General features: G+C 49.2%; 4 protein-coding genes across 4 annotated transcripts; 2 read left to right on the plus strand and 2 right to left on the minus strand.

Moving 5' to 3' along the window:
• Positions 1–97: 97 nt before the first annotated feature.
• Positions 98–5842, minus strand: FOBCDRAFT_292234 (uncharacterized protein; the record flags this gene model as incomplete). Its single annotated transcript, XM_059611797.1, has 8 exons — positions 98–2677; positions 2879–2895; positions 2929–3085; positions 3355–3588; positions 3649–5411; positions 5461–5573; positions 5645–5711; positions 5799–5842. The coding sequence occupies 8 exons, from the start codon at positions 5840–5842 to the stop codon at positions 303–305; spliced, it is 4770 nt and encodes a 1589-aa protein (XP_059464725.1). The 3' UTR covers positions 98–302.
• Positions 5843–6071: 229 nt separating this feature from the next.
• On the plus strand, positions 6072–7328 carry FOBCDRAFT_181425 (uncharacterized protein). The gene is made up of 2 exons (XM_031178465.3): positions 6072–6637; positions 6686–7328. The coding sequence occupies exons 1-2, from the start codon at positions 6274–6276 to the stop codon at positions 7192–7194; spliced, it is 873 nt and encodes a 290-aa protein (XP_031044352.2). The 5' UTR covers positions 6072–6273; the 3' UTR covers positions 7195–7328.
• A 310-nt stretch (positions 7329–7638) lies between these two features.
• Positions 7639–8134, plus strand: FOBCDRAFT_292242 (uncharacterized protein; the record flags this gene model as incomplete). Its single annotated transcript, XM_031178461.3, has 1 exon — positions 7639–8134. Exon 1 carries the CDS (start codon positions 7826–7828, stop codon positions 8132–8134), a length of 309 nt encoding a protein of 102 aa, XP_031044348.1. The 5' UTR covers positions 7639–7825.
• Positions 8135–11383: 3249 nt separating this feature from the next.
• Positions 11384–16196, minus strand: FOBCDRAFT_132140 (uncharacterized protein; the record flags this gene model as incomplete). Its single annotated transcript, XM_031178460.3, has 10 exons — positions 11384–11593; positions 11646–14123; positions 14276–14350; positions 14382–14634; positions 14837–14852; positions 15019–15040; positions 15355–15476; positions 15522–15582; positions 15913–15974; positions 16094–16196. The coding sequence occupies 10 exons, from the start codon at positions 16194–16196 to the stop codon at positions 11384–11386; spliced, it is 3402 nt and encodes a 1133-aa protein (XP_031044347.3).
• Positions 16197–16386: the final 190 nt, after the last annotated feature.

Here is a 16386-nt window from a genome sequence, read left to right on the forward strand (position 1 = left end):
TTTGAGAAAGATTCACGTATGGCTCTCATATGTTTGCTCTTTAGTTTGACAAACCACCCTGTACAGGACTGGGTTACCTGCAATTCCTTTTTTCTATGCCGATTCTTCTTATCCTTATGATTCCTAGTTACACTATTCCAACATTGATCCTATCGATTATCATACAAAGCCATCCGCCGTTCCGTGGCGATATTTGTGCTTCATAGCATCATACAGCTTCAATGGGCCATCCATTGAAGGTCCTCAACTCTTCTGGTCATAATACAGCGTGTTGTTAAAATGCGGTGTGTCGTTCTTGTCTCTTAGTTGTTTCCTCCAAGAATAAGTCGTCTGTTGCGCTTGATTACCTGGTTCAATCCCTTCTCCAACTTCTCAGTCTCTCGTCGAGCAGCCGCAAGGGCACCCTCTGCATCTTCGACGCTCATCAGGGGCATACCACCGACACCCATGCCGAAGTTCTTTCCACGCTCTTCACTCGACATTCCAGCCGAGCTGAAGTCCTGCATCGCCCGTGCTCCATCAGGAGGGCTGTAAATACCCACACCGGCGGCAGCATCGGGGCCATAGAAGTAGGGTGCGAGAGAGTTGAGACTCGCAGCAGCCGCATCCTTAGTAGGTGATGCTCCCTTAGGAAATCCCATGTTCGTAGCACCTAGGTTGAGGCGAGGGAGAACGTACTGGTTGATGTAGCTAAGCGCGTCCTCTCGCTGAAGCTTTCCGATAGGGTCTTGAGACTGGAGCTGGGCAGTGGCGGGGAAGATGTTGGGACGTCCATTGGGAACAGCTCGGCCCTTAATAAGAGAGAATGCTCCACTACCAGGCTGATGTCTAGGGGCAATGAACGATCCGGGGTTCTCTGCCGTATTGGCAATGGCAGCTTGAAGTTCCAGGAAAGCGTCCTCTTCCTCAGGGGTCAGACCACGTATGCAGTCACCATTGGGGGTAATGAGCATGCGGCTGCCATCAACGTGGAATTGCTTTCGGACAGGCTTTCCTGCGCGCAGCGCTGCAAGATCCTCATCTTGAATTTCTCCACATTTGCAAGAGCAGTCTTTACAATGCTCAGCCTTATTGGCGTTGTTCTTGGCAGCACTGTAGTCGGTGCGAGATGAGCCATTGGCGATGGGCTTAAACAGTTGGAGTTTATCGACACTCGAAGCCCAGAGAGTGTTCTTAATCTCAGAAAAAACCGACGCCGGGTCAGGCTGTGGTCTTGCAGGTGGCTCTTGAGCATCAGGGGTAGATTCCTTAGGGGACGCTGGAGGAGGAGGAGGAGGAGTCGGTTGAGTCTCGACCTCCTTTGTTTTGCCCTTGGATTTGATTGACTTCTTTTGAGAATTCTTGCTCTTGAGAGGCTTCTCTTCTGGCTCTCTTTCGGGCTCCTTGACGGGCTCTTGTTGAGATGGTGGCTGGGATGGCTCGTCTGCGGGAGCCTCTGGGATAGTAGAAGCATCAGGCTGGGCCGTCTTAATAGGCTTTTCCTTCTTCTGTTTCTTCTTCCGTCCCATGATAGGAGCATGCACCTCTGCCTCTGCTATGGGAGCCTCGGCGATCAACTTTGTTTCTTGCTTCAAAACATCTTTTCGTTGCTTTCGCTGTTGACTCTTGGTTGTGGTTCTTACCGCAGCAGACCCAATCCTGCTGGGGGGTGGCGAGCTTGCCCGAGAATGGGTCACAGAGGCAGACACTACCGAGGCGTTGTCACTAACCATCTCGCTGACAGGTGTATCTGGCCTGTAACTACCAGAGACAGCCCTGGAAGTGCCTGACAACGCAACCGATGCCATGGTCAAGGCAGGAGAAGCAGGAGGAGGTGCCTCGGCCTTGGGAGCTGCAATGACACGCAGTGTCTTTGGTGCTGTGCGTGTGACAGGGGATGCAATTGCGGTAGACGAGGGTGTAGGCAAGGGAGGAAAGGCCGCCGAGGTCTCTGTTGTTGACTTCTCAGTTGTTGCAGATAGTTCACTGGTCTTCACAGCCACATTCTTTCCAACCTGAGTGTTGACAGTAATGGGCTTCTTGTCTGCTGCCTGGGACGATGATGCAGGTTTCACTTCCTGGGCCTTGGTCTCCTGAGCCTCGACTTCTTGAGCTTTGGTCTCTTGAACCTTGGCCTCCTCCGCTTTGGTTGCCTGGGCCATGCTCTCTAGGCTGGCTCCGGCCTTGGCCATCATTCTGTCCACAATCCTCTCAGCATGACGTTTGGCCTTTGGCGTAGCCTTGGGTGTAGGCGTTGCGGGTCGACTCTTGTTCTTCGATGCATCCAAAGCTGGAAAGTCCTCATCCTGTAAGAAACTTGCCTTTGTAAGGTTCGGTTGCGATTGTGTCGTAATCTCCCGTGAGAGTCCGCTTTCGGCCGCCAGAGACTTGATGTTCTTCTTTGCTTCCGAGACAGGTATCGCTGGCTTTAGCTTTGCAGGCGACTGGTCAGGAGTTAAAGAACCTTGTGAGAGTCCAGGGGGTGGCATTCTAGGCAACGCTGGCACAATGTTGGTGGGTTTTGTATGACCTTGAGTAGATGGAGGTCTCGATATGTTGGCTGGCAGTCCTGGGGGTAACGACAAGCCCGGGGGCACAGATGTGCGACCTTCCAGACCAATTGGCGGCAGTATGGGATCGTCAGAAACTAACGCGTCGACAGAATTCGTAGCCTCGTCCAGGGATGGGAGCTCATCATCTGAACGCTTGTTAGCATAGGTTCAGTCACTCGGTCTGAATGTAAAGCAAAACACAAAGACTACGCTACGAGAGCAACACCCCATTTATATACAAGACTTTGGGGACAGGATCATGCTACGGCGACCAACATCGTCTTCCACGGGGGACAACGAGAAGAACAGGCGATTTGGAGAGAATAGAGGGTATTGCTATTTCTGACCAAGGAGACCGCCAAACCTAGGCGGATGAATTCGACATTTGTTAACATACATAGGGAGCTTGTGGAAGACGATGATGGCTTGCCTGACGTGAACCCCCATGCGCGGTCTTCCATAGACCGGTAAAAGTCGGAGGAAGGAGACTCGAGATATTCTCTCGTCGTCCTCCGTTTTCCCCAATAAAACATAGATGACGCCTGATGCAAAAGCTGACCTCCCAGAGCAGCATTAATCACGCATATGCTGCTGAATCAAGATGCGCTTGAAACTCGTGTCCCCCGAGGAAGATGAAAGGCAACTTTTCTCGCCCTGACCCTGATTTCCGAAGAACGCCCCCCCTTTGTGCATGAAGAAGAAAAAGCCGATACCGATGAGAGGATACCAAACATCACCCTCCCAGACTGCAACAACTCCAAGAAACATCAAAACTACCACCTTCCATAGCCTGCATTATACATCATGTTGTGACTGTACCCACCTTGACTCTGACCGCCAAACAAGCCCTGTCCGACTCCGGCGCTGCCTTGAGACTGGTGCTGCATTCGCGCCTGCAAGATACTCGGGTCTGCAAGATCTACTAAGCCACTCCCCCCGGAGGAGGAAGTGTTAGCATGTCTGTGCTTCTTTCCCTTCTTCTTCTGCTTAGAGCCCATGTCTTGGTACCCTCCAGGTGTATTACCATAGAGAGGCGGCAGGAGCCCGGAAGAAGGAGCTGGGGTGGAGGTAGAGGATGGTGGGTACTGGTTTGAATAAGAAGGAATCATAAACTCACGCTTTCCCGCATCGTGGGACTGGTTGTTACCAGCCCGACCGCGGCCGATTAAACTCTGAAGAAGCTCACTCGAATTGTCTTTGGGGGCGCCAAAGCCCTGTCCACCAAACTGACCGAACATGCTAGGGGGAGTGCCGGTTGACTTAAGACCAGGAGGAGGTCCAGGCATGGAGGCACCGTAAAACTGATTGCTGCTCTGCGATTGAAACGTGTTGGGCATCATAGAGGATTGCTGGGCCATGATACGCGGGTTGGCTGCGACCTTGACGTTGGTAGAAGAGCCAGCGTTGTCGTTGGCAAAGCTGAATCGAGAGGATTGACGGTTGTGGCCTTGGCCTTGGCTTTGACCCTGATTCTGGAAAGCATTGCTTTGGCTGGTTATGCCAGGAGGGGCATCGCCAAATCCGCCCTGAGATCGAAGATACAGCTGCTGCGGCGTCATAGACCGCGAACCAGGGTTCCCCGAGCTCTGGCCAAAAGGTGAGGCTCCAGTGAGGGAAGGTCCAAAGAGCCCGTCAGTAGAAAGTCGCTGAATAGGAGGCTGAGCACTAGGTCGGCGATCGAAGCCTCGGTTGTCGCCAGAACTGTCACGGTCCTCAGGCTCTCCTCCGAGAGCAAGGCTGCCACCGGTCTCAGGTTCTCCTTCCGATGGCTCACGAACCTCGGGTCGCTCTTCCTGTTCTCCACTCAAACGTGAATCCTCCTCCTCTCGCATAGCCCGGCGCTTCTCGCCACCACGAGGATCGAACATAGGTGGGTATTGGTCTTCGTCAACGTCTGGAAAGATAGGCATGGGGCAACTTTGCAATGTCTTGTAGATCTCCTTAAGCCATGAATCAGGCGACTCTTGAGTTGGTGCAGGTGATTCAGACTCCCGGGTCCTAGATGATGACGGCCCAGCAACTGGCTCCTCTTGCTGAGGTTCCTCTTCCTCCAACTCATCCTCATCTTCTTCTTCGACTGCTTCTTCTGGTACAGGCTCTGCGGTGACAGGCTGAGCTGTTGAAATAGCAGGGCTGGATGCAGCACCACTAGTAGCAAGACTGCCTCTGCGACTTCGCTGTGGATTGCGTGCCCAGTTGGCTGAGGAAGGTAGAGCTGATCCATCGGCACCATTCTCAGAACCCTCTTTACTAATGGAGCGCGTCATCGGATGAGATACGACGGGAGGCGGCGTAGGATGGGAAATCTGTTGTCGGGAAGCCGACCGCGAACTGCCTCCGGGGAGAGGCCGTTGAGACCCTATACTGTTCATAGAGGACAAGTCCTGTCGTGAGTAACTGTCCTCCTCATCGCCTTGTTCATGCAAGAACATGCAACCAGGATTGCCGCATTTTTCATTCTTTAACCAAGCTGAACAGTATTTCGTCGTGCCGTGCTGCGCCTTTAGGACTCGATCACCGTTGTGGGATCCGTGCACAGCTTGGATGCACCGCGTCGCTTCTTCCGGACGTTCGAAGGTCACGTAAATGCCAAGCGACTGATGTTGGCCATCAGAGCTCTTTCGGTTACTAATGGATATCTTTTGGATGTTGCCGTACTGGCCGAAGAACTCGGGCTTTCGTAGCGTCTTGAGAAGTTCGTCCTCTCGAACTGTCGGTGCAAGACCCGTGATGTAGACCAAGTTCTTTTGGACAACACGGACACCGATCAGATTCTTACGGTTCTCCTTTTCGGCTTCGCGTTTCTGTAGTTCTTTTTGTCGTTGATCCAGAGCTCGTTTCTTTTGGTTCTTTTGAATATTGGCCCGAAACTCGGCGACTCTTGGGGGTTGGTCAGCATAGCACCATGGTGGCAGAGGGTTCATCATACTCTTCTTGCGTAACAACTTTCCACTGTATAGTTTTTTCGTCGTAAGGTCGTCGGCAAGCAGGGCAAAGGCCGTTCATATTATTCTTGATGTTGTTAAAACAAAACTGGCACACCTGTAACCTCAAAGTTAGCAAACGTGGCCGGAAGGTCAACCTTGACTGGCAAGATATTATTCTTATCATACCTGGTATCCACAAGGACAAGGTCTGAAGTTCCTATCTGAGAGATCAAACTCTTCGATGCAGAGGGGGCTATCAAGAGGTCAGCTTTGGGTACCAAACATTACCCAGAGAGCAGTGCGCTACAAGCGCCACCCCCAGGCGGGCGGTGAATCATACCAGGTATCCTCCTCATCTTCTATGAATGAATCTTGTGGCGCCATTGTGAGAAGTTATAATTAAGGTGAAAGGCAAGAAATAGTAAGTTTGAGATGCGATGGGCGGAAATAGATATGTGAGTACAAGGAGAGGAACGGTGTTTGGTATGCATCGAGGCTGCGGGAAAGTGAAAGATGGAAAATACATCTAAGCTATTCTCGGTCTAGCTTCAGAGCTCGAATCACGTGTAGGCATCTTCGTCATTGAAGGTCGACAAAGGGCAAGTAAAATAGCGGGGTACTTGGCTTTGTGTGGTAGAAGCACTGGAGGCAAAGTATAGCGTTATTGTCGGCTCAAGTACGGGAAATCTCATTCACGCTTCTGCCGCTAAGATTCTCGAGCCAATGCTTGCGGCATCATTACCAACACCGTAAGGTATTTCGTCTCGACGACATCTTGCATCGCCAATTGGCCTCGAATCGTCACACAAACGGCCATGGCGACAAGCATTTCTCGAAGCAGGGCGTTGGCCTCAGCTCTGCGACCCGCGAGGCCCTCCGTCCAGCTCCGTAACGACCAGGCAATCCGTTGCTTGTCCAGCACTGCCCGTCAATATGTCGCAATGCCGAAGGAGTCTCCCAACCTGCGAAAGGCCCCTCGAGATCACCCCAGCGTCCTGAAGGCCCCGATCGTCAACCCTGCCGACAAATACCAGAGCAAGTCCGACAACATGCACCGTTATGGTGCCTGGTTGATGGGTACTCTGCCCAAGTACATCCAGCAGTTCTCCGTCTGGAAGGACGAACTCACCATCTATATCTCCCCCTCGGGTGTCTACCCTGTCTTCAGCTTCTTGAAATGTTAGTAACACGTCAATTGGCTACGAGACAACTGCTAAAACATGACAGACAACACTGCCGCTGAGTTCACCCAGGTTAGCACTATCACTGCTGCGGATTACCCCACGCGCGAGAACCGTTTCGAAATCGTCTACAACCTTCTTTCGGTCCGTCACAACTCTCGAATTCGTGTCAAGACCTACGCCGATGAGGCTTCTCCTGTCCCCAGTGTTACCGGACTTTTTGATGGTGCCAACTGGTACGAACGAGAGGTGTACGACCTTTTCGGTGTCTTCTTTGCCGGTCACCCCGATCTCCGACGAATCATGACCGATTATGGTTTCGAGGGTCACCCTCTGCGAAAGGACTTCCCCTTGACTGGTTACACTGAGATCCGATACGATGAGGAGAAGAAGCGTATCGTCACCGAGCCTCTGGAGCTCACTCAGGCCTTCCGTAACTTTGAGGGTGGTTCCAGTGCGTGGGAGCCCGTTGGAGCCGGACAGGACCGCACACCCGAGTCTTTCAAGCTGCCAACGCCTAAGCCTGAGGAGAAGAAGGAGGAGCCGAAGAAATAAAAGGGTCCATGTTCACCCCAAGCTGTATAAGATCCAATGTCATTTGTTAGAAATATCACCTGGTTTTAGCATCCATCCAATCCAACCCGTATATCCGCCCATCTATTTTGGTGGTGCAGTCGTCATCCATAGTGTCATATCAGATACGCACGCAAGGCGCTAACTTGATAGCATCGCCCAACGTGTGGAAATGGGTGGTGCACACCGCTGGCTGATAACTGACAGTGCCGAGGAATGCGCCTGTTGATAGCGTTACATGTGGTCCGGGAACCTGTCACGTCCCCTGGGTGCGGGCAAGGAACTGATTGGCACTACTTTAGGAAGCGAAGCTGACAATCTTAGACTGATTTGCCATTGCGCTCTCTGAGGAAGCACAACATGTCAGCTTTCATCATATTATATGCGGCTCCTCGATAGATTCGTATTCTAGTCTACTCCGTACCCCTCCCCATAAAAAGTATAACGAAGTATAATTTATATACCTAGAGCTCTCCCCCCCTGCTCAATTAACTTTCTTCTTTCATGCTCATTCTTCATACCACTATTAATCTTCAATTTACTGTTGTTTCCGAGCCATCTACATACACAATCAATCTGAAACACATTTTCTACTTCACTCCTTCAACCAATCATGTCCAGTCCAACCAACAGTGCAGCCAGCAGCCCTATCAAATCGAGAAGAACCTCATCAACCGCATCAAATGAGAGTACTCTAAGCCATCACGAGTTGGAGTACATGTCTCTACGCGATGAGAACCTCAGCTACGAAGATGATGTTGACTTCCACATCTTCATTGATGCCATGGACCGCGTCGACTCGCTTGTCACAGAAAGAGTTCCCCGAAGAGGACGAAAGGAGTCAATAGGCCGTCTGTTCAACGGACTCAACAACAAGCTACGCCGAGACAGCACATCAACACCGGCAGCAGTACTAGAATGAACTTAACGCCAAGGCTCCATCAATGATGTCGTCTTCTCGCTACCCCTTACAGCCAAGTCATCAGGATTTGAGCTTGGACCATGGTCCGATCTTACCTACACCCGAAAAAGAGATTGTCTATCTGTACGATGAGTTATTGGGACCGCAATTGGAAAGAGTGTTTCTTCATTTATGGGCAATGAGACTTTCCTTTTCTTCTTCTTTTCACCTGGTCATTCACAGGATGTACAATATTACCCAGCCGTGCCGTTCGTTAGACTCGGCCGATAGTCTACAAGCCGCAACTTTATTATATCAACGCGCAATGCAACATTCCTTAACATGCCAAAATGCCTCTCCTTGGAAATAGGTCGACTTCTTTATGCTTTTCTAGACTTGCTTTTTCCAGCTGAACGAAAAAGTGAGGACGCTCATGACGAATTCTTGGAACAGTTTTGCCTCCACCAACGCCATTTGCCGCCAAGGAGTAAGGAGTAAGGAGCAAAAATGTTGGGACTGGAGGAACAACAACGAACCCACAACCGTTCATTTGACCCTCGTCGCTACCTATTATTCCTGGTGTTGATAACTTGTCTCCGTGTACGGAGCAGACAACACCATATCGTATGACAGGTAATGCAGATGCCAAGGTTGTGCCTGTTGGGCCGTTTTTGGCTGGGAGCCACAACGGTGGAGCGTTGTAAAATAAACTTCGACCACATGTTGTAAACTCTCAGACGGTTTGAGTTTATTACTACACGATATGGACTTACTGACTCAGAGCGCGATACTTCTCCCACCGGCATTCTCCCTTGTTTCTTTAACTGGCCGGTTTAGGAAATCATCAGTTTGACTACCGGACCAATAGCAAGATCAGGACAGAAGAAGGTGCCTTGAATTCACCCCGGGCCTCAATACAGGAAGATCAAGTTGTATATTGGGTGTTGGCTCATAAACAAGAACAGAACTCAGGTTCGATTACGAGGCATTTGTCAGTGTACTACGTAGACAGATAGTTGAAGCTGTCATCTCTTCGCTTTGTGGAGCTCATATAAGCGCCATCCCCTGATCACCGCTGCAGATGGTTACCTGTAAGCGCGTAGCTGATCATATTTAGGGTCCATTCTGATTTGACTTCTGACCAGTAATGGCATGGTTCGCAATGTTAGCAACAGCTAGGGTTATTATAATCCTCCTGGCTTCTTTACCCACTCATCATGATCAATAAACGGGTATCACTCTGTAAATGAATTCATTGGCAAGCTACTAGTTTCATATCATGAAGTTTGTTCAGCACTTGAACATATAACAATGTGCCAATTTTTATCTTATGGTGCTTTCATGATTTGTCTTTTATTCTATAGTCTGTAGTTAGCGTGCCATACAATGACATCGAGACGTCCAAGTTAGTATCAAGCTTTGCACAAGAACGATCGAATAGATAGGTTCTAGTTCTATGTAAGCTACCTACATGTTACCTATACCCCTCTAGGAACCTTACTTTACAACTCAAAGTTTCGAGGCTTTGACAGAAGGCCTCATTTCTCCCACAACTTCACATCTGGAAACGTCCAACAGCAGCGCCGTCTGAACAAGTCTGTTATGCTAGCATTTCGCCAGTTCTTGGGTATCCCGCGTTGTTCCATCTGTCATCTATTACAATCGTTTTGCTGCTGGTATCTCTCTGTAAGGCTAACCTTCGTTGGAATTACCAAGATGGAGAACAACACAGTTAGCTACCTCCTACTTGCAGGCAAGAGCCATGAGACATTGATTCTGATATCTCTAACTGATATACTGATGCATCAGATACGCTACTGTAACTACGGTGTTCCCGTAGGCTTGCTTTCGTCATCTTTCAGCCTCGATCCTCCCGTTGAATACTTCTTCAACTGGTAACTCTGGCCTACTAAGACCGGATGTAAAAGCAAAGGCAAATGATGTACACCCTTTACCGACGCCCTGATCATTATAAAAATAATACCGTCAACCGCAAGTGCGCCCCTCTCTGCTATTGTAAGGCTCCCTCGGAACGGATGGTGATAAGTTCAGATGCCCTGGGAACATCAGACTACAGTCTACGTCAAAGGGACCTCAGTGGGAAACTGAACTGGGCTCTATACCTCACCCAAGGTATCTACACTCCAACTGTAGTATCACTGATCAGTTGAGACGACTTTAGCCGATTACCCACAGTTCACCACCAACATCGAGAGATGGCCTATTTCATCAAACATATTTTATTGGCGGCTATGGTTACAGTTGGCACACCAGCCGTACGATTCCTCTGACCTCCTCTGTTTAACTATCACATGGTATTCTCGTGGTTATTCACATTGGGGTTCTCTCCTCGCGCCACCCTCTGGCAATGCTTAGGCTGTCAGTTTTAGGTAATTGATAGTGTTAGCTCTGCGCTCGAGAACTCCAGAAGCTCCGGGAAGTGTCGGTGGACGTGTAAAGAGCCCTTAAACACAGAACATGCCCGTATCAATCAGGTTGGTCGTCGACGAGGCACGCTTGGAGTTGGTGCTTCGGGGCAGTAACGGAAGTACTTCACGCTCGCAGGAACTTGAGAAGGATGTTAGCCGTGAAGACTACGTACAAGTCTTTCTTGTGTCAAACCCGATGTAAAATATCATTAAACAATAAGACGCGCATAGTTGACAGGACGAACTGCCTCGCATTACATTTAACCATGCTTAAGGACTCTTCCAACATCATATACTAGCAGTTCTATCTCTATTAGATCATATCCTACAGCTTCATACCTCATGCTGTTCCTGATCGTTGTTGACGACACCATCAACAGCAGTTCAAGACATATGTGTCCAGCACCTTGAGTATTAGTCCCCCAAGGAAAACGAGCTATTTTCTCCTCCCATGCCAGACAGTCCATCGCTTCTTCAAAGATAAACGCTCATCCCAGTACTCCAACAACAAATAACTCCACCAAACATTATTGCAAAGACTGACAGCGCAGTGAAAAACAGGAAGACCAAGAAAGGCTCACACAAGATTGTCTCCACGCCAGTCTCGTGGCCATTCTTCTTTCACAAAGGAGAAAAGGAAATTGGAAGTGTATATTTGCAAGCCTGTTACGCCCTCGTGCGCTCGTCTTCCGGAACTCCGCCATATGCTAGGGCTGATTGAAAACGCTGCACGCTGTCTGAGGCACTTGCCCCGGCAGCTAATGATAGTCGGTGATGATAAAAACATTAACATATATAATGATCAACTCTGCGAATGAGCTTTGCACAACTACTCGGGCTGTTACCACATATCCTCTCGCCCATCCTGCCGACGATCGTTCCCATTGTCATGGTACTGGTGGTAGTATTCCTTGGATCCCGGTCCGTACCCTTCTGGATCGTCGTAGCCATAGTCTTGGTGGTGATCTGTGCCATGCTCATCCTCATAAATCTGAGCATCGTCAACATAATCAACCTCTCCGTTACCAGACTCGCCATATTGTACCGCGGCCTGTGGTTGAAATTAGCAAGATCGTTTACATAATTGTCTGGGTATCACTTACCCGGTGATAATCGAAGTCGTATTGATCCATGGCTTCTTGGGCATCTTGCTCCTCCTGCATTTGCTGTTGAGCCAGGTATTCCTGCTCTTGTTGCTTTCGTCGAGCTTCCTCCTCCAAGCGTTTCTGTTGCGGCGAAATGGGCACGTTCATCTGGGGATGCATCGCTTGAACTATAGCCAGGTAACTGTACATGAAATTGCTCAGTAGAACTTGGCTGAGCAAGGGTCGACGGGGGTTGGCCAACTTGATATGAGCCATTCGATATATCGCTCTCTCCTCGAGAAGAGGAAATCTTGTCCAGTGGTAATCCACATCTGGGACTAGGGGCTTATACACTGGCTCCTCGGGAACCTTGAGGTGTTGTGTCTTCTTCGCATTTCGCTCTTTCTCTTCCTTCTTCTTACTTCCACCAAAGATGGACGAGAAGATACTACCATCCTTGTCCCTCTTGGAATCACTCTTGCGGTGGCTCTCCTTCTTTCGTTCTTCCTGCAACTTGCTTTCCACGTTGTCACGGTCAAGGACCAGGCTCTCACGGCCCTTGGGTGTATTTTTATCAATCGATGTTTGAATAACATCCAATCGTACATTGTCTTGAACTCTTTCGCCGAGTGATTTGGTCTTGGACTTCTTACTCTCTTCTTTCTTCTTTTCTTTGTCATCGCTTGTACTCTTGAACCATTTCCAGGCGCTTCCGGAAGACTTGGTCGAGCTTGAATCATCATCCCGATCCTTCTTCGATTTCTTTTCGGATTTTCGCTCATCCTGGTTCAGTGTTGGTATGAAAGTGAGGCTATCAGTTCGCGATGAGCCGCTTCCAGGAAGTAGTGAAGGGTTTGCCGCAAGATTATCGTTCAAGGATTGGCTTTGGGGATATGATGATCGGGAGGTATGTTGCTGTTGTGCAGGCTGAGACGCAGGTTGTCTGCCAATGCTTCGTCGACTTGAGCGGCTAGGTTCTTCCTCTATCACGGGTTCAGGTTCCGACATTCTCTGAGAAACAGGGTGAGTCTTTGCGTTTTGGGATGATGACCGTTTTGGAAACTTCTGTTCATGCTGATCGTGAGCGTCTTGATAAGTTGAGGTCTCAATTGTTGGAAGACTCGGTGAAGATCGGATGGGTAACTGGTCTTGAAATGTCTCTGCACGTTTGAGCTCGCTATTGTTGGTCCCTTGCCTTGTTTCATCATATGAATCGAAATCTTCCACGGACTCCTGGGAGAACTTATGTGATCGTTTGACTGTGCGATTTTGTTGTGAGTAGTTGTCTGCTACAGGCTCCGACTGGACTCGTGTAAGACCGTGACCGGGTGGTGCTTCCAGAGGAGCGAAATTCGAATCCTCACTAGGCTGTTGTCTATGTCCAGACCGTCGAGCCAGGGGTCCAGTCCGTAGACTACCGCCCTTGCGATATGTTGTTCGAGTTGACCTCCGCAGTCCCATACCTGGGGCAGCAGGCAAAATTGGCATATCGTCTGCATTACTCTCAGGCCCAGAGGGTGCCACTTGAGATTCTTGAGCAAATTTCTGCACGGCTTTCGTGGGATCTTTGACGAGTTCTTCCAGGCTGAGTTCATGGCTGTGGCCCCGTGAGCGTTTTCGATCTAATCGCTCAGCACCATCGACATAACCGAGAGTACCGCCTTCTCCTGAATTGTCTATTTGTCGTGACAGCATGGACTTTTTTCTTCTTAGGCCCCCAGCTCCCGAGTCGCCTTCACTGGTATCGGTATCGGCAGATAGAAAAGAGTCTCCAGATCTTCGTCTTATCGAATGAACCCTGTTTTCAAGAAACGACTTGAACTCGCCGGGGGCCAACTCTGGATGCACCCTAGCAGGAACCCAGAGTAGTCTTGAAGGGTCGTTCTCATCATCGTCACCGCTTGGTGCTATAGTCGGCATAGCCATCAAAGACATGGGTGGCATATCTGGATCCTTGTTGTTTCCAACATCCATCGACAGCCGCCTGAGAGCCTGTAAATTACTCAACTCCTGAGCGATGTCATTCGGATTATCAATGTTCGTGAGAGAAAATTGCGAGTCGGCTTGAACATCGCGAAGTGAAAGCGTGGGAGATAACGGCGATTTTGGTCCTTGTTCGAATGAGTTACTTCGCTGGCCTTGTGAAAGCGGTTGAGGGCGTTTGGTCGGGTCGCCATTAACAGGTGATGTCTCGCCGGCGGACGATTCGGAATCGGTTCGCTTAAGTCCTCTTCGTGTGTCTACAGACAGAAATCGATCATCTGAAGGTGGTCGAGGGAGCGATTCTTGGTAAGGTGTCGGACCGCCTATGAAGCTCAGTGGACGATTTACACTCAACGGTCGACCACCTTCTGATCCTGAATCGTCCTCATCGCCATACAGAGTACCAATAGCCTCGGTGACATGATGGCTTGGATCAGAAATCGAAAGTTGACTGGAATGGCCGCGTCTGCTGGCAAAACTGCCGCCAACATCGCCGCGGGGTCGAGATGATGTCTATACAGACAACAAACTAGGATCAGCATGGGTGGCGACAACCTGAGAAAGCAGTGACGAAATAAACAAAAGAGCGCAATTACACCAACTGCCAATAACTGCGTGTTCCATATAGAGAAATAAGCATTCGGTGAATGTAAATATTAACGTACCATCATCGACGGCTGGGTGGGCCTCAACGGAGGCTTGCACGCCCACGATTGCCTGTGTGCGGTATCCCGGCTTGTCTATTAAAACGATGTTGAATGTCGAATCTACGTTATCATGGGCCTTAGTGCACCACGGTACTAGCGGCGCAAAGAAATGGAACGTCTGTGGCTCGAAAGGATGAGAGGTTTGGTCACCTCCTGGGACGGCGTTCTCGTCAAGTCTGTTGTCGCATGGGGAGAATGTGAGGACGAGCCGCTGATCTGTATGTCGTCCGTCAAGGGTTCCTAGTGTCCCGTATCGTATCTTGGTGGGGGTGATATCGTCTATTTGAATCGTTTCGGGTGATGTGATCGTAGAGGAACTGGTAGGAGGCTGTGGCTGTTTCTTTGAAATAGACAAAGACCCAAATCAAGGGAGACAGAAAGAAGAGGTTCGTCCAAGGCCCAAGGCGAGATACAAGTTGGGTAGCCCTGGTAAGGGTAGGTACATGCAATCAAAGGGTGACGGTACTTAGACCGGGGCATGAGACGTGTCAAGGTAGGTCACGTGGTGGAGGCGCTTACAGCGGGTCATCAGGCGCTGTTCCACTGTATCACAGCGCTATCTTGCACTAAAGTTGGCGCCCGTCGGGGTGGTTCAGTGCCGCAGGCCCATGTGAGAGGCTGCATCAGAGTTAGACATCTATTCATGGATACTATAACTCTGGGCGGAAAATATCTTGAAGGTATACTAAGAATAAACATACAACATGGTTTTCTGTCAGATATCTGTGCAAATCAGATAGTTGTGCATGATTGATAAATCATGTGTCAGGTACCCAAGTTGCCTAGTCATTATGGATGCGGCCATGAAGCCTTGCTTTGAGTTTCTAACTCGCTGAACGTCTGTGCTGGGCTGGTCAATGTCCCTTCAATCCCTCGAATCAAAACCAGGAGTAAAGAGCCCTGAAAAAGGGTCCATCCTTGCTTGCCCAGAATGAACCCGACAGTCAAGCTCATTTTCTTCTTGGCCAGGTTAATAAAGGGCTTCTCATGTCCGAAAGGACGGTCTTGTCACGTCTGCGGTGCGCATGGCAACCTACTTGCTGTGATGGATGGCGAATATCACATAACGTAGCGGCTAATATCATTGAGGGGGTGCCATGGTAACAAGGCCGAATAATCGCGGTCGTTTTGACCCGTGAGGAATGTCTCTTGCGCATGGCTGTATGCTCCAGACAACACGAACAACATTTCATTCAACACATACCAAATGACACAGTTGAGTCCTGGTTCAGATCACTCTTCACGTAATGAGCCTCTAGCGTGAGCTATAATTATCCATCAGTGAAACAGGCTGCACATGCACGTTGGGCTTCATGTCTTCTGCATTGTCCGGAAATGTCATTGTTCGTATTAGGATCAAGCAAATAAGATCATATAGCAGAGGAATGAGATGCTAATAACCTGAACGAAAGGTTCCCATCAGTATTGTAAATGTCAAGTCTACGTAAATCAGCTAGTAAATAGGCAAAAGGCGCAAGACAGGGAGGGGAATGCCGATTAGGTAGTCAAATGTATAGCAACAATCACTGAGGACCTTACAAGAATCTTACTACCTATTATATACCAACCTTAGCCAAGTATAATTATGGACTTACAATAAGAGAAAAAATAGGTATGTCGTTTAAGAATGCGAACTTATTACACATGTCCAAAGGGCCTGGACAGTATCAGCATTTATACTCATAAACAGAATTGCGTTACTACAATTTTCCGCTTCGCTGAAGACTAATACTTTACCCTGGTCTATAATCTGATGGTTGTGTAACTTTAACATACTCTTCTTGAAGCTTGTTTCGTTTCTGTAGAACAATTCATCGTCCATTTGCTGTTTGTTTCCTGTATTAGATAGAGTACTTGATGACCGCATCATCGGTCGCATGTGGGTGTTATCCTTGTCTCAGATCAGCACAAAGCTATGATACCCAAGAGCCAAGGCCAGCCCCATGCTTCTTTTTGTATATTCGTATAGATATGTTCTATCGTATGGTTTATCTTGTCTCGTAGCGGTTCCAGAGTTTTTGTTGTATAATCTCACAACATCGGTAGGGAATTGGTCCATTTGCAAGTCA

Source organism: Fusarium oxysporum, chromosome IV (assembly GCF_013085055.1).
Source record: "Fusarium oxysporum Fo47 chromosome IV, complete sequence".
NCBI classification, from domain to species: Eukaryota; Fungi; Ascomycota; class Sordariomycetes; order Hypocreales; family Nectriaceae; genus Fusarium; species Fusarium oxysporum.

Coding starts and splice junctions, on each gene's coding strand:
- FOBCDRAFT_181425 (XM_031178465.3), top strand. CDS start 6,274: ATGGCGACAAGCATTTCTCGAAGCAGGGCGTTGGCCTCAGCTCTGCGA. Junction 6,638..6,685: donor TGTCTTCAGCTTCTTGAAAT/GTTAGTAACACG, acceptor AAAACATGACAG/ACAACACTGCCGCTGAGTTC.